At 36.6% G+C, this 23,621-nt stretch overlaps 1 protein-coding gene across 3 annotated transcripts in view; it reads right to left on the reverse strand.

Moving 5' to 3' along the window:
- The window catches only part of LOC127957305 (microtubule-associated serine/threonine-protein kinase 4), a 145,862-nt gene that overhangs the window by 85,634 nt on the left and 36,607 nt on the right, over positions 1 to 23,621 (reverse strand). For all 3 annotated transcript variants that reach the window (XM_052555772.1, XM_052555774.1, XM_052555773.1), the window contains exons 2-3: positions 22,886 to 23,039; positions 9,531 to 9,658 (exon numbers count right to left, since the gene is read on the reverse strand). In XM_052555772.1, the coding sequence (XP_052411732.1) occupies positions 9,531 to 9,658; positions 22,886 to 23,039 (282 nt within the window). The remainder of the gene's footprint in view (positions 1 to 9,530; positions 9,659 to 22,885; positions 23,040 to 23,621) is intronic.

Genomic DNA, 23,621 nt, shown 5'->3' on the forward strand with positions numbered 1-23,621 from the left:
CACACACATATATGTCAGGGATGCACCAATGTATCTGCAACCTGTACATGAAATATATTTCACCTAAATCATTAACAAATTGTGCTGAGTTTGTATCATTGTAACGCGCTCCGAAGTTCACCGAAAGGAAAGCCGTTTTCTTTATTTTGCAAAAGGTTCATCAAATCGCGTCAGCGACTCACACGCACATACAACATATTTTTGTTAACTTGACATCGCAGGCTGTTCATTGTCAAAATAAAATAGCTAAAGAAACATAAAAAAAATTACACTGCTCAATTTAAATAGTCCGTAGTGCAGTCTCTGTCATTCAGCGTAACCACCACATCACTGTGCTGTTATGGCCTATGTAAAGGATGATTTTTTATAATGTCGGAAATGCGAATGAAGAACAAAGCCTACAGTTTACATAATAAATAATATTTTAACATCCAGATACGTCATGAATATGGAAACATTTGGATTCGTACAGAATGAGAGAGGTAGGCTTCAATTTCACTTTTAAATTCATTCATTTTGGCTTATTTGTTGTGGAGAGAAGGGAAATAAAATAGCCTAATTGTGTTTGGAATGTTAGTAAATATTTTGCTTTGTTTACTGGTGTTTTAGTCTACATTATTTCTGAATAATAAAAATCAAATAATTAAATAATAATAATTTATTAATAATAAGATGCAACATACAGGCTACTGATTTAGGCCGTTTTTTCCTCTCAAAACGCTTATAGGAGTAGCATTTTTTATCCATGCTGCAAACATTTTTTATTATCTTGAAAAAAATAGGCTCCATCTACCAGGCTACCTATAAATGGTTAGCAATTGCTTGAACAAAAGTCTCCATCCAGGCTACATAAAACTGAAAACAGCTTCTATTATCTCAAGCAGCATTCAGTGTTGCCAACTTCTGCCAAAAAACTCTGGCACGGCAAGGCGGCTGTGTCGGATTGAGCAGTCCAGCGCAGTTGCTTTCCACCGACTGCGCTGATCAAAAGCATGATGGGAAACGACTGACTGACGACACAGCTTCATGCTCATTGGCTGAGAATGTCAACTGATACATTTTCTCTTTATTCTAGATTAACAGTTTATTTATTTATATTTGCATGTGAACTAAACAAAAACAAAACATGCCTAGTGAAGTTATGAATTATGACATGTTTTTATTTTATTTATAATGTGTTTATTTTATCTTAATTAGAATTAGTCCTTGTTGTAATTTTCACTTTATTCTATTTTATGTTTGTGTGAATTAATAAATCAATCCATTAAAAATATACATGCACACATACATATCTAAATGCCTCATCTTTGTGTGGTTTCATCTGTGTCAGGGTCTGGCTTAAAACAAGGCAAGAAATTCTGAAGAATGTTTGCTACAAAACAGCTTTGACTTGCATAGTATGGAAAAATTATATGGACGTGATCTGCACATGATGACAAAAAAGTGGTATTTTGATTACATCAACTTCGCCTACAATAAAAAACGTGAATACCATCTTCTGCATTGCTGATGTTTGCAGGTGACAAAACAGCGAGATTCAGGAATTGTCCGACTTTAAAGGTCTTTTTTGACCCCTCCCCTTACTGCAGTCACCTACTCTCGCCTCCATTTCAGGCGAGGCAAGGCGCATCTCAAACAAGCCTATGTTCTGGCCTTTCTGTGGTCATGTACTGCATTTTAATGCAGCCAAAATTCTAAATAAAAGTTTTTTATTATTATATTTTAATGTTTCTGTTTTTCGACAACGGAATTAATAATATAATGACTGAAATGCGGTCCATTAAGACTACATAACCAGCTCTTAAAGATGTTAATCTCTGCACTAAAATCCTATTCACAACATTGTCTAATAAAATAAAAATAAAAAAACATAAGATTAAGACACTGGTTGTACTGTGATTCCGGCTATACTTGTATGTAAAATAGAGTTTAAAATATTTTTTTAACTGAAAGTGCTGCTCCTCTCTGCTTGCTGAACAAAGATGCACAGAGAGAGGGGCGTGTGCACTCACTGGGAGAGAGAGAGAGAGCTCGTGCACCGTAGAGTCTCAGAGACTAAATAAGGTCTGTCAAAATAAGTCGCTAAATCTAGCGACAAAGTCTATAAGTTGGCAACACTGGCAGCATTACAGAGTAGGCTTCCTTGTACCAGCGAAATCAAGGCAGTAGTAGTAGATTCGATCATATCGCTCTAACCAATCCATCTTCAGACTGATGTTGGCACCCCCTCTCAATTAGCATACAGGCGCAGGGAAAAATAAATTTAGAAATGTGGAAATACAGAAATAAATAAATGTAGGAATGTAGAAATACAGAAATGTAGGAATTTGGAAATACAGAAATAAATAAATGTAGAAATAAATAAATATATAAATAAATAAATACATAAATAAATTTATAAATACATAAATACATATAGAAATGCATAAATACATAAATAAATAAATACATGCAAAAATAAAGAAATAGCCATTTATATTACCAAAATGTTTTTATTTTCACTATTATTTCTGCATATTTACTTACTTATTTATTTTTCCTTCTGTCATTTTTAGTCCTTCATATGTAACACTTTGAAGGTTGGAAAATATGACAAACAATGTAATTTCACCTAATGGTTGATGCAGTGATATTTCAGTAGAAAACCATTTCAAAATGGAACGGGCCAGTGAGTCAAGGGTTCAACATCCCAACTGCCCCCACTTCATCAGAAAGACAGTTCCCATTTAACTGCCATCTCCCTGTGTACACACTGACATGCAGCATGTCTGTAATTCAATTCAGGTTTACTAAATGAGGCTTTCACCTCTCATAACCCTCTTGAAATAAAAATTGAGATGAAAGTCAATGAAAAACAGACGTGCACCACTGCAAAATGCAAGAAAGGACAGGTGGTTCTTTTAAGTCATACTTAAAACATAGAACTTTAAAAACAAATGGCAAGTGGCTATGGAGTTTTCATACAAAATGCTAATATATCCAGAAAGTTAGATAGCAAATGACCAAAGTAATGCTGATGTGTAAATAATAGAATTTCAATGTAAGCTATTTATAAAATTTTTTTAAATAGATAATTTTTAAAATTACCAAAATACCAACCAGTATTTCTGTCAATCAAACAACAGCTTTAAAAGCACAAACATAAAACCTGAAAAGCTGTTGGTTTGAGTGACATTATTCTTCCTGCCCTGTGGTTCCGGCTCAGAAAACAGGCTGAGACAATAGACACTGTATCAGTAAAGGACATCTCTGGCCAAAATAATGAAGAGGGTCTCAGGGCCACAAAGCCTCAAAATCAGGATTATGAAGTCTTATCTCCATACATGTCCAGGAGGAGTTGTATTGATTTCCTGTCAGAGTTAATCATGCTCAGGACAGATGAGATGCCATGACAAAAGCAGGTTAAAACTTCACACTGATCTAAGATCAGATTTTTAGCTTTCTTACAGTGGATCTAGCTAAGATTTTTTTGGCTCAACGGGTCCACAGTCAGCATGAAAACACAAGGGCTTCAAGGTGCACCATGACGAGCTGTAATGCTCGCTGAAGGGAGAAATAAATAGAGGTGGAGGAGAGGATAAACCAACATGAAGTCAGGACTTTGCACTATACTGAAAAAACTGAACTACACAGATGGTGAAGTGCTGGCTGTGTTTCAGCAAACATCCACTATGACAAGTTCTTCTTGTATTTAAGCCAGGCAATAAAAGACCTCAAGCTATATAACATCAAAGCAAAATATTTTCTAAATATAATTTTGTGTGAAACTGTAAAGTGTAGGACAACTGTAGAAATGTCTGGTCTGGTCCAAGATATAGGTAATTTCTACAATAGATGCACAACATGGACAATTGTTAGGTTTTATAGTATTTCCTGTTAAAGGTCCCGTTTTACGCGCTTTTTTGAAGCTTTGACTGTGTTTACAATGTGCAGTATAACATGTGTTCATGTTTCACGTGTAAAAAAAAACACAGTATTTTTCACACAATTCACCTATCTGTATACTGCTGTTTTCACTGTCACAAAAACGGGCTGATGACTTCCTTGTTCTATGAAGCCTCTCCTTCAGAAATACGTAACGAGTTCTGATTGGGCCAGCGGTTCCTGTGTTGTGATTCGACAGCAGCAGAGAGCAGGCTACCCTCCTGGTAACGTGATTGGGCTAGAACGCACGTGCTGGAGATGTATTTATAGTCACAGGAGCGTTTTTACTGACAAGATGCGCATGAAAACCGCATTTGTTTTTTTGCACAGCCCTAACATCTAGTTAACAAAGCTAAACAGCGTTGCCCTTTGTGTAATAAGTTACAGAAACTGTTAAACGCACGAACTTAAATAATAAAATACTCTTACCAGTTGTGTTCCAGACAAAGAGGGAACTGCTCCATCTTTCAAGAATAATTGATTGAGATTGATAAAGTTGTCCTCAGCAAGCTGTCCTCAGCAAAATGAGCTGCACAAGTTTTACATGTGCATAATTAACTCGGGAACCGAGTTAAACATCAATTGTAACCATTAATCTCAAAGTACAGCGTTCCTGGGAAGCCCAAACAAAGGTGATTGGACTCAGAGATGAAAAAACAGCGTTTCAACGACATGGCGACAAACACAAACAGCTCTTCCTTCTTCTCCGTCGGAGCGCAACAAGGCCACGCCCCCTGTTTGTGAATTCATGTGGGCGGTGGTTAGTCAAAAAAACTGTTTTAGTGACGTTATTACTACAGGAACTAGAGGGCTGTAGTCCAAACGGGTCGTTTTTTGTAGGCGAATTCTGTTAAATCAAATATCTCGCTTGGCATTGAACTTTGAGCTTTAGAATTTTACTGATATTATTTATACTCTAACAACAACATTACACACTAACTAAAGTTTAAAACATGGAATCATGAAGAAGGGGACCTTTAAGATAGTGTACACATGCATCACCACAATCCCTCTAGACAGATATATATTCAGCTGAAGCACAATCCAATTTTTTGTTGTTGTTGTTTAACTGTTTCTTCTTAGAGTTCCTGTGAAGAACTCGATAAAAAGCAGAAAGCACTGTAAACATAAAATCCCCTTGAATTTTTCTCATCCCAACTGACTCCAACAACACATATGGTTTACAAATGTCTTGAATATCCAAACAGACCAAAGCAAAAAACCCAAATACCCTCCACATGAGGTTTACAAAGGGAAAACAGATAAGCTCCCTCTGTGTGTGAGGGATATCTTTCCAAGGTCATATATGAACCATCAGCCTACTCCACAGGCACTCGTTTTCACTAAACAGCCTTAACATTCCTAAGACATACTCCTTCACTTTGTATTTTGCAGGAGGGGGATCATCCAAAAAGATAGCGCAGGAATGGCGCAGGGGGAAAGGCCATTAGCAATTCAATGGGAGTAAACGCGAAGCGGGAAGACCCCACCATCAATGATTTTCAGGGAGGCCGATTAAGAAGTAGGGTCATGTAAACGGCCTGATAAAGCCGAAAAAGCTGAGATGATACCAAACACGAGAGAGACAGAGAGACACACATTTCTATTAACAATCCTTTTTTTGTAAAGCAACAGCATACACACACAAAAATCAAAAGGAAATTTCCACTAAAATCTCACATTATTTACAGGTGCTTGTCATATAATTAGAATATCATCAAAAAGTTGATTTATTTCACTAATTCCATTCAAAAAGTGAAACTTGTATATTATATTCATTCATTACACATACAGATATATTTCAAATGTTTATTTATTTTAATTTTGATGATTAAAACTGACAACCAAGGAAAATCCCAAATCCCAAATTCAGTATCTCAGAAAATTAGAATATTAATTAAGACCAATGCAAAGAAAGGATTTTCAGAAATCTTGGCCAACTGAAAAGTATGAACATGAAAAGTATGAGCGTGTACAGCGCTCAATACTTGAGTTTCCTCCCTTAATTTCGTTAATCATTAAGATGATATAATACAGCACTCATCTGCCATGCATGCACTATAGGAATTTCAGAATCAGTGAAGACACCAGCGATTTCGGAGTCGATTCCAGTGCTGGAGTTGAGTGCTGGAGTGCTGGACTCCCCATCTCATACAATTAGACTTGAGTCTCTCAACATTACATGCTAACTGTACATTTATTAATTTACCAATTTACCGTGAATTTTTTTGAAAGTGGTAGATCTCAAGTGAAAGGACTACATCTTGTTCAGTTAGTTGTGTGTCCAAAGACAGAGATGGGACTCCAAATCCACAATCCCATGCTACACTTTAAGGTTTAGTTCTCCCAAAAATGAAAATTAGGCCATAAATTACTTACCTTGAAGTCATTCTAGGTGTATATGACTTTCTTCTTTCATACGTATTATATATATATATATATATTAGTGGTGGGCATAGATACATTTTTTTAGATTAAAATGGCTCATTCGAATTCTGCCGAAGGCATTCAGAATATGTGTGTTACCCAAATAAAATTGACAAACAGTAAGTCTTTGAGAAGGGGTTCATCAAGCTAGGTGGTGCATTAGAAAAGGGGCTCATCTCCAGTTTCCAAAATGCATCACAAAGTGCTTGAAAAAGCTGTAAACTAATTCCACATTGCACAAGGTGCAAACAACCTTACTTACGCATGTTTCACACATACTCCGTCTGCAGTGCGTATGCATTGCCTATTTTTTTACACACCCATGTTAACGGATTCCAGTTGCTTTCCAGGAGCGTTGCGTCTGCAGCAGTGCAGCGATCGTTTACGTACCGAGTAGCAACTACAAACGTGTCCTGTGTGAAAGCACATCGAGTCCGTGCTGCACCACATACGTAACGCACACGGACTGCATACGCACTGCAGATGGAGTATGTGTGAAACCGGCGTGAGCAGGGCCGTAGCTGGATTCAGCCTGGACCCGGTGAAGGTTGTACCAGTGGACCATGTTTGAAATTGTTTAATTTGTATGTTTGTTTATTTTTATTTATTTGTGCTATTTACACAATGTTTAAGTTTTTTTCAAGTTTGTAGGTGTCAAGGTACAGAACAAAGGTACAAGGTAAAATAATTAAATGTAAAATAGCAATGGATAGTCTTCAATGTAAAAATTAATTATACAATCAAACCTACATTTATTCAGACACCTTCAACATTTCTCACATTATTATAGTTTTGCTATATATATAAAAATTATATCTGGTGTCTGAATAATTTTTGGTTTGACTGTTAAAACTACAAAGTAATTCAGTCAAGAGCAGTGAGTGATTTTCTTTAATTTTCTTGGATTAACATTACAGCAGCCAGTAGCTAAATTAGGCGCGGTCACTTTAAGAGACGATGAACGCATCCAATATAATACACATCTAATTTTTTTTCCTTAACTGTTTACTTTCGCTTAAGAAATAACTGACAGTTTTTTCAAGCATAATTTCCAAGGTGGATATTTTGACATATTTTGTATGTATTTGTCGGGCACAAAAATAAGCAAATTCGATGTTCAAGTGTTTTGAGACACCAGCTTTCTCCGCGTGAGCCCTGAACACCAGAACACCGCGAATACTGAATTGGGCTCTTTCACATCTTTTTGTTTGTTCAAACTGCGATTTGTATTTGTTCGTTCAGGTGCAGGAGGGACTTCGAGGAGAACTTCGCAGAAGAGAGCTCGGTTCAGTGATGCTGTCCGTGACACGCGGCTCTTGATCTCTCTCTCATGCACACCGAACACAGCGCGCGATAACCAGCTCTGTTCAGCTTTTCCGCGTCTTGTGTTTGGATGCTTTAATGTTTAAATCGACAAGCAGTAAGGCTTAAAAACACGTGAAAAAGACGTAGCAGTGGCCCGTCAACTGTCCTGAGCATAAAGTCATACTGTCTAGTGAGAAATTGCATCTTACTTTAGCAAAGGAAAACCACAACCTCCTATAAGTACAGAATTTCAAGGTGTCACTTTACCAGCCTTTTAAAATCAATTTTTTGTGTTATCCTAATTAATGACAATGGTCAAATATTTCCATGATTTCATTGCAATAAATGTTACTGTACGTTCTTTCTCTTTCTAGTATTCTTTTCTTTTCTATTCTATTTCTATTCTATTTCTTTTTAGTATTCTTTTTTATTTGAACTAGTTCCAAATAAAATTTGGTTCTCGTTTTTTAACCATCAGCAGCATGCCTAATACAGGAAACCAGTAGTATGGATTTAACTGGTTATCTAAGCTTGTCAAAGACTGTTTATTTCAGCAGGGGAGAGTCTCTCCGAGAGTGAGAGAGACCCAGGAGGCCACAATGAAAGCAGATCGGATACAGCCGCCAAGTAAATGACATTCTGTTTGTTGCAGCATTGACCCTGCTCTCTGCGGTCATTAATTTCAATCAGGCGCCCAACATGGAACCTGGACCTCTGTTTGCCATGGCTCAGGAGAGGCTAATAAGACATGGCAGTTTCTAAGGATATCGTCACAGCTTCCAGCTCAACACAGATGAAAATAAAGTTTCAAAAACTGGAATAGGAATATGAATGCAGCCAACAAAGCAACTGAAACTGATAAAATAAACTTTATAATTTTACTTATCCAGACTACTTCTCTAACTTGCTACAATCCTGAATTTCTTTATATTAAGCAATTTGTAAATATTGCTCTTCACAAGAGTCAAATGCAGTTCTTTTATGGAGTTTGATAGGCTCTGGTTACAACTTTCATTGTAAGGAATAGAGCAGCTTGGACATTTTGCGAAAACTCGATAAATGTAACACTGTTGAAAATATTTAAAACATGAGGCTAAGTAGATTCTGACAGCATTTTCATTTTTGTGTGAAATGTCCCTTTCATTTGAGTCCTATTTAATACTCTGTCACATAACGATGATTGCATCAATATTGCAGAACACAGACAACAAAATATTATATTTCATAATAAGATAGTTAATATGAAGAATATATTTCATAATAACTGGAACCATGTTTGGTACCACAAAGTCCCCGGGAACACATGATAGGTAAAAATTGATAGCCTAAATGCACTGTAAGTCGCTTTGGATAAAAGCGTCTGCTAAATGCATACATTTTAAATTTAAATTTAATTTAAAGTGTCATTCAATGTATTTTTAGGCATTTGTTTGTACTGTATGCAAGGAGGCAAAAAAGCAGGATAGGAGCAGGTATACAAGGCCAGAGGCAACCCTTCCTCCCACCCCATAGAAAATGTTGTTTTAACTGTGATTGAGTTTTATATATTTTTCTAATTAACTGTTGGGCTAATATTTTCATTACTCATCTTTCAGTTAGTCAGAACAAATTAATCTTTCTCAAACAAAGTCTTTTTGTTTTTGCTTATTTGACAAAAGACCAAAATGTTTCCAAATGCAACATGCTATAAAAACAACATCTTGCTAGTCAACAGTATGGAAATTAAGGGGTTTCTTTATCACAGTGAACAGGCCAAAATATGTTATTTGTAGCCTAAGTGATGCAGCAGTGATCCCTAGTGTTCGAGTAGGGAATCTACTACAAGATATCAGGTTAAACTTTTTTGTGTGTGTGTGTGTGTGTGGTATACTTACCAGGCTGGCTGTGAGAGAGGGCGCAGATTTGCCAAGGGTCTGTGAGCGCATGCGCACCAGGTTGGTTGTCTCTGAGCCTGTAGCTGACCATGTCTGTTGGGTTGAGGCATATGGCAGCAGATACTTCCCTGGGGGGAAAATAAAAGATGGGAGTTAAAAAAAAAACAACAAAGAGAAACCATATTTTATTTTACTTGCATTTAAACATTACATTACATCTATAAGTAAACAGTACTTTAGAAGCATACTAAACCCATTCTTAAAAGTTAATATGTTAACTAATCTAATCTGTTCAGACACGATCAGAGAGGATTCTGGAGCTGCCTCACTATTTCACAGCCAATGACTCACTGGTGCATCATAATGTATATGTGATAAATACATGGCATTCAATTAGACCCAAATGACAGAATCTACAGACATGTGAATGGCAAAGAGAAAAAGTCATACTGTCTAGTGAGAAATTCATGATTTGTGGGAATAAACACACTCCACTGTGTGTGCACATTACACTCCACTGTGCTGCTTTCTGTATGGCAGGCACAAAAACATTAGGACATTTAGGAGCTGTTCACATGTTTGTTTGTTTGTTTTTTTAAATTCCACTGTGCTGCTTTGCCATTGATACTATTTGCTAGGGCTATGCAATAATCAGAAAATAGTTTGATTTTGGCCTCAAACGATTATGAAAAAATGGTAATCGAGATAAAATTATTAATGTGCCCCATTTCGCCCCCTTTTCCAGCTCTGTGCTTTCGTTCCTCCATAAAAGCCCAATTTCACATGCAAATTATTAAAATCATGTAACGTTACTTTTGCAAAATGGGACTTGAGTTACAGAAGTATATTTACTTTTGTTTTTTTAAAGCATGAAAAAGAAATTGCGCTGCTCCTCAGGAAGATATGAGCTCAGAATTAGGCATGTGTAAGGCTTGGAAAGGCTTAGCCTTCCCCTGGCCATGGGAACTTGGGGTTAGAAAAGATACTAAATTGGACAAAAATGCCCCTGAACACAAATTAAATCTATTAGGTCTGTTGCTGACAAAGTGAAAATGAACAGACAGTGTAGAATATGGCATCAAATTAAGATCTGCTCATGTTGCACCATATTTCATTTTAGATTTTTTTTACATTGTTTTGCATTTTAACCAATCACACACAAGAGCTTAGGAATTCAATGGCCAATCAGAGGCTTTCAGTTTTGAGTGCACCCGAGTTCTGAGTGACTTCCGCGAATTATCTCATCATAAACAACAAAGCGCAGATGCAAGTACAATGCAAGAAAGAAATTAATTTCATAGTGTATACTTTGTACTTTTTTGTCTTTTTTGTATAGCCTATAGAAATAATATATTTAAATAGCAGTTTTATGAAAAATTATATAAAAATAAAATTGTCTTGTTTCTCTACATTCAATGCCTACAGTATTTATAAATAAACACATTAGAAGTCATTCTAACAGTGATCAAACAAATTAGAATCAAAACATTTACATTTATGTGGGGACATCAGTTACAGTGGAGGTACAGTAAGCAAAAAAATTGATAAAATATAATTTCAGAACCAGCTAATCAAGCTCTTCAGGACAGTGGCCCTCCAGGTACATTTTTACAAAAAGTTTCATATCACAATATCAACGATATAGAGATGTGATGACGTGTGGTGGATATAAGTTCCCTAGCGTGCACAACACCACCACTTGATCTGGACAAACTGTGCATCAATTGAAAGTTTAAAGACTCTAGCTTCGATATTTGACCAATATTTTGATAAAACATTGTTGCAGTGACAGATATTTAGTGATTTATGTCAGGAGTGCAAAATAATAAATCCGTATTATGCCACATTTTGAATAGAAATTCACCACTCATTCATATTCAGTCAAGTCTGCAGCGGTTTATTTGTGTTCACATAGACTCACTGAACAGAGTCAATAAGGATTTATAGACCAAAGATGCATATCTGCTGAGATATATGGATATATTTACTGATGTTTACTTCATATTTCTTCAGACAGAATTGTCATTTCTATTTATTTTCCACGGATTTACGCGATCTGATGATAAACAGCCTCTCCCAGCGATCTGTATGTGTGTTTTCTGTGCTGTCAGCTCGTGCTGTGTGTCACTCAGACTCCGATTGGGCCTTCCCAATAGAGCATCACAGTCCCGCCCACAGCTGGTGCCGGAAGTAAAAATTCAATGCAATTTATGCATTGACATTTGGGGTATAAGCCATAAAAACGCAACCATACATGGTAGACTTAAAACCAGCTACGGCTGTACTAAGCGATAGTATATGCTCATATAAATGGAAAAGGATCATGGGGCACTAACCTTGTTTTGATGTAAATGCCTTTTATTCACGATGTCTTGGCTAAGTACTTCATTACCCACAATCCTGAACAATCCCACAATCCCACAGTGATGCATCTGATTGGTGGAGCCATAGACAGTAGGTGGAGCTCGTGTAACCGTCTGGTTAAACCCCGCAAAGGTCCGTGAAGACTGAAGATCATTAATAAAAAAATAAAATAAAATAAAAACCTGTGTTGCGTTTTTGCACGATAGACTTATCAGTACAATCATGATCTCCTTGGCTGCCATGAGAGTTTTGCAGGGAGGTTGGTAACTTAGCTAGGCTACTGTAGCCTTCATATGGTATGAGTCATATCAAGCATTTTATAATGCCACTGTCAAAACAATATTTAACATTAGCCTAGGCATACCTTTTTGTGCATTTACTGAACATTTGTGTAATGGCAACAGCATGTGTTGACGACTGCGCGGTGATTGCAGTCAGGTACAAAGCACTGCACCATGTTGCTGACGTTATTGTTAACCACTTTCACACACGCACATATATAAAATACATGAGGATAAATATAAAAATCAATACACAATACCTGTATAAAACACTATTTATTTACACGATTGTAAATTCACTACATTCACTATATAAAATAAAATTCACTGAAGGAAAAAGTTCGCGCGAGCGGCCGTCATCAGATTGGAAGTCGCTCAAAAGGCTCGTTCCCTCGTTCGCGGTTGTGGCTTCAGTCGAATTCCATGAGGCGTGGTGGTTTATGGGATGAGTAGTTCCTGCGCTCGAAATGAAAATATGTACACAGTCTTGTACCTTTGACATTTTTTCTCTTAATTTTTTCACTTGAAATGATATGTTATATGCTTATGAGTTCAGCCGTAGCTGGTTATCCTCACACATGCTCTAAAACTCTTTACATACGGATTTTCCCGAAAGTCAATGGGATAAATGAATGGGAAATTTACTTCCGGCACCAGAGCTCTCTCGGGCTGTGGGCGGGACTGTGATGCTCTATGTCAATCTTAGAGTGTCATAACCGGACAGGTCACATGCTTCCTGCACACTTCCTGGTAGTTATCTGGCCAAAACAACACTGAAACACCTCTGTACACATGAAATATATCCGAAAAATAAACCCGCAATTACGATAGTAAAGCTTGGTAAGAGATTTTCTTGAGATCTGGGGCGTTTTTATTAAAAAAATCGAAAATACATCGGAAATGCTAACTTGTGCAGCGAAGAAAAAGGCTACAAATAACATTTTTACAACAGTAAACGACCAAATTCCACCCCTGATTGCTAAAGGAAGTTATTATAAACACTCGATCGGGGTTTAAAGTGAGTTTTGAGGAAAAGTGTACTAATAATTTCATAAATTGTCTGATGTAGCTTGATGCTAACGTTTGCTCCAATGCTACTAATAGCAGGTGCATTTCTTCTTCATAATGCATTTTTGTCTCAAAAAAATGTTTTGTTGTATTTTTATAGTAAGACTTTTGATTAATAAGGGCTAAATGCAAACAGACTGAAGTGAGATCGCTGCTTTGTGTCTTTGTAAAGCCTGAAAAACCACAATAAAGGCTAATAAAGGTGGAATAAAAACAAAAGAATAATGATAAAAGAATAATGTGGATAATGTGTCATACCTGGCGGAGGTGTGAAAGACTCGTTTGGTGAGAACAATAGTCAGAACAATGAATCGGGGAGTTTGGCAAAACCAACACACATACAAAATACACAAGAGAGTTTACATGCGAGATCTTAGAGATGACAAGGGCCATAAATCAATCTTATTAGCCTTCTCTAAAAACACACATGACATGGCCTTAGAAAATATTTAATAAAATTCACAGTTTTACAGATTCGATTATGAAATTTTTTATGAAGTTTCGGAAGACTTGTGGCCTTAGCTACACTGTGTTTTCAAACTCATATCCTACATCAACAATTTTAAAAATACATTAAAAATTTTTTTTTTAATATTTTTCTTTTTGTTTTTATGTTTGAGCTTATATATCTCTATTATCATAACAGTCTGAGTGATTCTGATTCCTGAACAGTAAACTTTAAAGTGTCAGCTTTGTGAACAAAGGTTGATTATGTATCTAGTCAGAGAGAATCATGAGCAGAAACCTTTTTATTTTGGGTATGTCATTTCTGTCTCCATGCCAAAAAAGGGGGGTTACTAGTAAGGGGTTAATCATGTGACAGCTCCATACGCTAACCCAATGCAGTATTGAGTTGGAAAGATAATTGATTAGTCCATCTTCCGGGTCTTTGGGTTGTTCGTTCTTTTGTCATGTGACGTGACAACATTGGCTAGAGTAATTAGTTAATTTACAAACTTCCTTACAAATGGGTGCATAGTACTTATTATTATTTTTTATTATAATTATTGGTTATGCTTTAAATTTAGTCCATATGATGCCAAAATCACTTCAGATTAGACTATAGAACTGTAGTGTTACTTGTTTAGGATTCAAAATGTTATTTGCTTTTTATTTATGTCAATATGTCCTTTTTGAGAAATATTCTTGTACATATATTATACCAAAATGTCAAGTTTGCCTAGGAAAAGCTAATATTATACCAGCAAACTCAAAATTGGATTTTAAAAAAATTAACAAACTAGGCTATAAATACTTTGTATTGTAGGCTTGGATTATTATATTATTATATAGCCTAGTGTTTATTTACTGATAGACAGTCAAAAAGACAAATTCATCAATATTTTATTTATAACAGGGTTTTAGTTATTTATAAAATAATAACACCACAGATTTCCTGAAGAAACAGTAACAAAAACACAGTAACAATTATCAGAAATAGCGTATGGGGCTGTCACGTGATTAAGGAACGACTGGACCCAAAGACTCATGAGATGAACTAATCAATTCTCTTTCCAGCTCAGACTGCAATGGTTTAGCGTATGGGGCTGTCACGTCATTAAGGAATGACTTGATCCCGAAGACTTGTCAGACAAGAGGTGAGGTGAGCCAATCAGAGACTGAAGACCCAGGTAAAAATGAATTAATCTTTTCTGTATCTTATAGCATGCTTATAGCAGGTGAAGTAACAAGTAACATTTTATTTACATTTTGCTAAAATTAACGAAATGACTCGAAAACAGATTCGTTCATTTTGCTGAACGAGACTCAAAAGTCAGAGTCGGTAAAATGATCCGAACTTCCAATCACTAGTCCGAACTACCGAAGATGCAAGTCCAAAATGTGCATAATTTGTATCGAGAAACGCGCGCAGACTTGTGTCACCATATTATTTGCCTAATCTTCCCAGTACTTTAGACTGCAGTGGAAACGCATAAAGCAACAGGTCTGGGGGGAAAAAGTTCCTGGGGAAAAGGTTCCTGGTACAAATGTTCTGGGTAATTTCAGTGGAAACTAGGGCTGTCAAAATTGCTCAAAAATGACGTGTGAACATTCCCTCTAAAAAAACATGAATATTCGAACTATTCGAACATCTGGTTGCCATGCTGTCAATGACGCGCATTACGTCAATAACAGGACAAAATAATACAAAGAGACATAACTACTTGAATAGGTAGTATTTTTAAGTTTAAACATATATGACAACATATAACCTACACAAAAACAAGGAAATCAACTAATGGCCAAGACTGCAGACCTCACGCTCTCTCACTGACACGTTCTCTGCACATAACGGTTTAAATGAACAAACAAATTTTCAGTTCTGATCAAGAGTTTTGTGCAAGCAATTTAAAGGGGGGGTGAAATGCTCGTTTTCACTCAATATCCTGTTAATCTTGAGTACCTATAGAGTAGTACTGCATCCTTCATAACTCCAAAAAGTATTTAGTTGTATTATATTCATAAGAGAAAGATAGTCTGTACTGATTTTTCCTAGAAAAACACGACCAGCTGGAGGCGTGACGTGTGGGCGGAGCTAAAGAACCACGAGCGCCAGTAGGCTTTTGCGTTGAGAGCGTGTGGAAGCTGTGACATTACCGTGAGGAAAAAACATCCAAAACAAACCATGGCTAACAGTCAGATTCAGCGTATATTTATGATCCAGAATCAGATCCCGGGGCTGAAACTGAACGAGAGCAGCAGCAACGACTCGCTCCGAGCGGGGCTCGACCCGGGTCTCCGGCATGGGAGGCGGCACCACTAACAAGGAGGCAGAGATATTTTAAGCAGTTTTACTCACCGCCTGCTGTTCCAACACACGATCGTGACCCTTTTTCGTTGGGATTGCATCATCCTTAAGAAATAAACGATACGCAAATCCGTCGTCAAACTGGGCCTTGTTTGTAAAACAAGCATCTTCAAAATGCAGGGAACAAACACTTGCACAACTCCGTTGATGCTCTGTAAAAATAAACTCCATCCACTGGTCCCTTAATGCTGTTTTTTTTTGGTAATCTGTGCAGGGTTGTCTTGTCCTGGCAACCAAAAATACACTTCTTTTGTGACATTTCGCGACGCTCTCGCTCTGATCAGTGAACGTCTTTTGTGCTCTCAGTGCTCTGCTATACGGGAGCGCGCGCTCTTCCGGCAGACGTGCCCTTAGGACCCATTTAAGGAAATTCCGCTCCATCTAACGTCACACAGAGCCAAAAAAAACTTTCGAAAAAACTTTCCGAAACTTGTGACAAACCGGAAGGAGTATTTTTGGAACAGAAATACTCCTTCAAATGTACAACTTAATTTTTTAAACTTTGTCCATGTTTAGCATGGCAATCCAGCTCTTTAACAGTGTAAAAAACTCAGTATGCATGAAATAGCATTTCACCCCCCCTTTAAGGTCGCGACTGTTGTCCCAAATATAGCAGGCTTCATTCAGTGATTGAAAAAAATACAGCTTTACAGCATATAGAACTGACATTGAATGCTCCGAGCGAGCTGTGCTGTGGTAAATATGGAACGATAAATAATCAAACCTCGGATCCATTGCTTGACAGAACTCCCTGAAGCCTGCCCAATCCGCGATACTGATCGGTCTCATGTCCTTACAAATGAACGAAATTAATTTATCCGTTATGGCCTCTTGTCGTGTTGAAGACAAAGAGCTTGTGGCGGGGGATGCAAAGTAACGTTAAGTGTCAAGACGTGACTGTTTAGCTGGAGTTCCACACATTATGCCATGCTCATTTGGGTAAACATTTTTGAGATGTGATCTCATGTTGCTAGTGGTCGAATGGAATGCTAACTGAATCTAGCTTGCATACAACTTTATCTCGCGGGTCAACAATTTTACCTCACTGTCTCTGCTGCGGTCGAGTTGGGCTCTGCACTTGCTGGCATCTTCCATGAAGACGCGTCAACTTTCAGCAGTGATGCTGTGCCAGACAGTGCGACTCCTGTGACCTGTCCCTGAACCCTCAGGCGCGCTAGCGCGCCCACTCACAAAGCACACAACCACACCTCTACTACCGCGGGTGTTTTTTTCAAAAGAATTGTTTTCATTCTAATATTTATTTTCACCTTCGAAATTCTTTTTTTTTTTTTAACTATTCGAATACATATTCGAATTTAGAATATTCGTTGACAGCCCTAGTGGAAACGCAGCATAAGTTTATGCTATAGCATGAACTTGAGGAGAACAGACTTCACACATCCACAAAAAAAAGAAAGAAGCTTAGATAGACCAAAATTCATCCCTATATTCAAGCACTTCACACTGTGTCACAGCAATGTGGATGGCCTCTTCACCTTGACTGATCCTTTTCCACCCCCCCGTCGTTCTGTTCAGAGTTTTGAATCTAACATCCCTTCATAACAATGAAATGCCATACCAAATATAATTTGCTGGCTGAGAAGTCATGTTAGAATAAATTAAATCTGTTAGAACCAAATTATATACGGTTTAATATGATACATTTACGCTTTTGTGATCTTATATTTCAGGAATTGTTTTCACAGTGCATTAGGTGCTGGGTACAACTGCGGCTCATTATTTTATATGGTTTTGTAGGCTGTCTGAGAGAAGCACATATTTGATGTGTTATTTCCAAATAACTGCTTATATAGCAAATAATGCATTACTGTAGCAAGGAGATTGGTAAAATACTGATACAATTAGTACAATTTAACATTTTCTGAACAAAATGTGAGTTGTGCAAAGCAAGATAAAACAGAAAAAAAGAGAGAACAGCAGGGGTTGTAACAGCATGACAAAAGCATCTTCATCGTGTTCATTTCAATTAATTTGAGTCGAGACAATATAACAGATGATTATTACAAATACAAAATGCAATCAAATGTATTAAACAGAACTTCTCCATGCGAATAAAATGGATTTATCTGACCATTTGCATTAAATGCTTCAGTTTTTTTTTTTGTTAAGTGTTCTTCAGGAATAAGCGTTTTCTGTATTTCTAATGCCCTTTACATATGAAGCAGCAGCTGTTTGTCCTTTCATAATAAATACAGAACAACCTTCTCCCTGGCAACTAACCTAACCTCACTGCTGTAAGGTTTACTCTGTAATAGAAATGAAAAACTAAAAAAGATTAGCAGTGTTTTTATTTGAAGTACATAGACTACAAAACTGAACTGAATTAGAATCAAATGGAAAAAAAAAAATAGGAGAATGGATCACTTTGCAGTTTTCAGGAGAGTTTTCAGGAGAGATGAGAGATGATCCTTTTTCACTAATAAAAGAGAGAGAATTTTAATTCAACTATAGAATCTTATCCAAGACAACTTATTGCTAACCCATATTTATGTGTTTGTGGGCTCTACATGGTCACAGAGCCAGGTCAAAAAACAGGACGCGTAGGAGGAAAATTGCGATTCCTGCTCAATGCGAAACAGCTTCCACACAGTCATCAGCCACAGAATTGAGGAAATGCCAGTTAGACACCCTCAGCAGATTTCAACATTGTGTCCAATGTACTCGATTCAACATGTCAGACCCCGGGAAATGGCAAGAAAAACACCAAATAGAACAGAAGGGTCATTGTTTTTCAGTGTTAAAACTAGAAATGCATCGTGTTTCCCTACCTCAAAATAATTGCATAGAACACAACTATCAGAGTGCCATAAATATATATTTTTTTCCTAAGTTGTATGCATTTAACTCAAGAAAAATAAAAGTAAATCTAAATATATTTTAGATTATGGTTTCTAGTAAAATTTGCTTTTGAATCTTAATTTTCAAGGACCTATATTTGTTCACTGCCAGAAATACTGGAATCGTTGTGGCTGAGTGGAATCTCAGTTGTTGAATATTACCTATTTTCAGTGGTCGTAAACCAAATGTGGGTCACATTCTATACAGCTGATGCTCATTGTATTTAAAAGGGAACTGACATGGAGTTGACACAGATTGACCCAGAATGTAGTCAAATATGGTTATCACAATCTAATGAAAACAGTACAATGAAGCTCTGAAGAGTCGAATCCAAAAAATAAAAGTATTACAAATAAAATGGCACTATAATATGTTCTGAAATATTTTGCCAATTTGTTAATTTCAAATTAGGGCTGTGAAATAATTAATTACAATTAATCGTGTCCAAAAGAAAAGTTTGTTTACATAATGTGTGTGCACTATATATATGTATTATATACATATAAATACAACCACAAAGTCTGTCCACCAAATAATTAAAAGGGGTCATATGATTAAATTTTTCCTTTATCTTTGGAGTATTACAAGCTCTTTGTGCATAAATATTTGTAAAGTTGCGAAGACTAAAGTCTCAAATCCAAAGAGATATTCTTTATAAAAAAGTTAAGTCAACCATTCCGCCGCCTCCGTGTTGTGGAGACACTGTGTTTCTTTGTGAAAGCCAAACTACTTTGCTCAGTCTTCCAAAAGAGGACACAACTAGAAATCATTTAAGTTGTATTTACAACACTGTTCCAGAACAGTTAAACCCAAATAAACTCAAATGTGTGCAAGCGCATTTTATGGAGGACTGTTTCCTGATCCTTGGAGAGTATACTACAATGCTGGCTGTTCTGACTTACAAACTGTAAGTACATTTACATATTTGCCACTGACGATTCAAACGCGTTGTTCTAGTAGCGCTTGTTGTTTGTCGTTTCTCCGATAACAGATGCAGACATAGCTTTAGGTTTACGCAGCATATTTTGTATTATAATTTATTATATGTTAATTGTATTTATTTATAGAGGTATATGATGTCACACTTGTCCGTGTGGGAAGACATTGCACACCGAAAATCCATGAATGAATGTTCTGAATTGAGGTACACTTCAACAGATTTCCCCTGCTCAGGGAGTAGGGAGCACTGAACACTGTGTAGGGACCATGTCAAATGGAACACAGTTCATGCACAGAGCTCACTTCTAACGAGCTGATTATATGGATCAGGTGTGTTAACAAAGAGAGACATCCAAAATATGAGAGCTGGGAGGGCGCGAAGACTGGAATTAAGAGTGGCTGGTATTGTCATTATAATCCGTAATTATGTCCCCACTGGATGCAACAAATGCCTTGTTTATAATGGGTTTTAAATGTTTTTGTATCGGCACTCTGGGACACACGGCATCACAGTATAGTAAGGGGTGTAATATTTACGTCACAGACTTTAGGCATTCGGCCAATCACAATGCACTGGATAGCAGGCCAATCAGAGGACACCTCGCTTTTCAGAACAATGAGCTTTCTAAAAATCGATGCATTTCAGAAAGGTGAGGCATAGAGGAGAAACACTAAATGTACAGTATGTGAAAAATAATTTTTTCAAACCTAAACCGCATAAACCCATTTCATTACACCAAATACACAAAATAATGTTCTTTTTAGAATAATTTGTTTTAGCGTAAATTTTAAATTCTTAATTTGTATTCCAAAGGCTAAACTAATTTCCTATCATTTTGGAATGACTTATATGAATAATGTCAAGCAGAGAAAACATGCATAAAGCAAATAGTTTGTGTTGTTTTTTTTTGTTTGTTTGTTTTGCATTTCTGATTTTAATATTTGGCTGGGGGTAGTGAGAAGTAAACAACTGTTTCTAAACTTTTTCTATTGGCTGATTATATATTTTTTTGTTAAGCCAATGTTAGTAAACTGTTGCCATAATTGATAAAATTCTATTCACAGAAATTCAATTCAGCCAAATTTAGATGCCACTCAAAAGTTGAGTTGGAGAGTGCCATTATTTACAGTTTATTGGGAAAAGTACTAGGATGGAAATGTTTATAGTTTATCTAATATATATTTTTCTGCCATTCATTTCAAATTAATTCATTACCATCATGTATTCTAAAAAATATGAAGTTGCCCAACATGAACCTCTTTACTTAGGATGTAATGGTTCTCTGTAAAAAAAACAAAACAATGACAATGCATCTGTAATCTAGTTTGTTATAAATACGTTCAACTAATGTATGTTTTAGTTGATGGATATGCATTCTGGCCTCCCAACACATTACATCAAAAGCGATTGGAAAAAAGTATATTATATATATATATTAGTGGTGGGCATAGATTTTTTTTATTTATCTAGATTAATCTCACTGTGATCTTGAAATGAATCTAGATTAATCTAGATTAATCTAGATTAAAATGGCTCATTCGAATTCTGCCGAAGGCATTCAGAATATGTGTGCTACCCAAATAAAATTGACAAACAGTAAGTCTTTGAGAAGGGGTTCATTAAGCTCCAAAATGCATCACAAAGTGCTTGAAAAAGCTGTAAACTAATTCCACATTGCACAAGGTGCAAACAACTTGACGCCTTTTTCACACCAATGTTTAAGTTTTTCTCAAGTTTGTAGGTGTCAAGGTACAGAAACCAAAAAATTAAATGTAAAATAGCACTGGATAGTCTTTAATGTAAAAATGAAATATACAATCAAACCTACATTTATTCAGATACCTTATTCAGATTTCTCACATTATTACAGTTTTGCTATATCAAAAATTATATCTGGTGTCTGAATAATTTTTGTTTTGACTGTTAAAACTACAAAGCAATTCAGTCAAGAGCAGTGAGTGATTTTCATTTTCATTTTCTTGGATTAACATTACAGCAGCCAGTAGCTAAATTAGGCGCGGTCACTTTAAGATAAGATGAACGCATCCAATATAATACACATCCCATTTTTTTCCTCAACTGTTTACTTTCACTTATGAAATAACTGACAGTTTTTCGAGCATAGTTTACAAGGTGGATATTTTGACATACTTTGTATGTATTTGTCGGCACAAGAGCAAAAATAAGCAAATTCGATGTTCAAGTGTTTTGAGACGCCTTTCTCTGCGTGAGCCCTGAACACTAGAACACCGCAATGCTGAATTGGGCTCTTTCACCTCTTTTTGTTTGTTCATGTTGCGATTTGTATTTGTTCATTCAGGTGCAGGAGAGACTTCAGGGAGAACTTCGCAGAAGAGAGCTCGGTTCAGTGTCCCTGACCGTGATATGCGTCTCTCTCTCTCATGCGCACCGAACACAGCGCGCGAGTAACCAGCTCTGTTCAGCTTTTCCGCATCTTGTTTTTGGATGCTTTAATGTTTAAATCGACAAGCGGTAAGACTTATAAACACGTGAAAAAGATAAGCCGTGACGATGCGCAGTGGCCCGTCAACTGTCCTGAGCATCTCTTTTAGGCTGGCCTAAGCCAGTAGATGATATAAAATATCAAGGTGAAAGTCATCATAGCTTGCTTAGTATAGACCCAGCTCCCAACCCAACTTTGAGAATAGATTTACGGCAATATTTTTTTTTAATCGCGCGATAAGAGTCTCACGTTAACGTGCCGATAACGGCCCACCACTAATATATATATATATATATATAAACCTGGACAGTCACTCCTGAAAAACCTTGTTTAAAAATGTTTATTTTATTTGTATCTTTGCTCTATTGTATTTATTTGTGCTGCTGCTTATAGTCAAATTATTTGTTCTTATTTTCTTCATTTTTAGTATAGTTTTGTTTTCCCCCTAAACACAGCAAACATCCAAAAACATTTTGAATATCGAAACTGTGATTATTCGAACTGTAATTAAGTTGAACCATTACACCCCAACTCTTTACATCTGGCTGTACCCAAAGGTCATGGTGTTACCTGTTAGAGCACCCCCTAGACTTCCTCTCCGCAGCTGTTTGCCATCTTCACTGAGTTGTCGTTTAAATTTCAGCGCTAAACTGGAGCCGTGAGAAACTTCTGGGTTGCTAGACTTGCGGAAGGGCATCAAGGGAGGGTAGAGGATGTTATCCGGCTGAAAGAAAGATGAGATCAACATCCGTTTAATCTGGGAACCATTACATTAGGAATAGCACTGCAATGTTTACAAAAATATTTAACACGTGGCTGCATATCCATTACTGACAATGCATTACTACATTCATTATAATGTAGTAACTTATTCCATCTCTAAAACTCCTTGCCCTTTTTTGGCTGGCATCACTTTATTTTTCAACTCCATTAAAGTGAAACATCCATGAATGTCATCTCATTTCGAGATAATTATCAATCTCAGCATGAATCGTTATTTATGTTGCATTTAATACTGTTAAATCCCGTCATTATAATCATAATTGTCATTTTAATTTTTTTTGAAGCCATGTTATATAACCAACAATTTTCTACATTTTCAGTTCATTTGAGGTTACCCCTTTACCCCCTCCAGCACTCACTGAACAAAACAAGCCCTTTTCTCGTACAGATAGAATCTTTCTACACAAGCAAACACATCTGAGGGCATTTTCTACCTCAAATTATAAACATGTTAGTGGAAATGTCAAACTGTTTATTACCAAACCAAATAGGGTAGCATGTTTAATCAAAATAAAACCAAAAT

The sequence above is a fragment of the Carassius gibelio genome, chromosome B5 (assembly GCF_023724105.1).
Source record: "Carassius gibelio isolate Cgi1373 ecotype wild population from Czech Republic chromosome B5, carGib1.2-hapl.c, whole genome shotgun sequence".
Lineage (NCBI taxonomy): Eukaryota > Metazoa > Chordata > Actinopteri > Cypriniformes > Cyprinidae > Carassius > Carassius gibelio.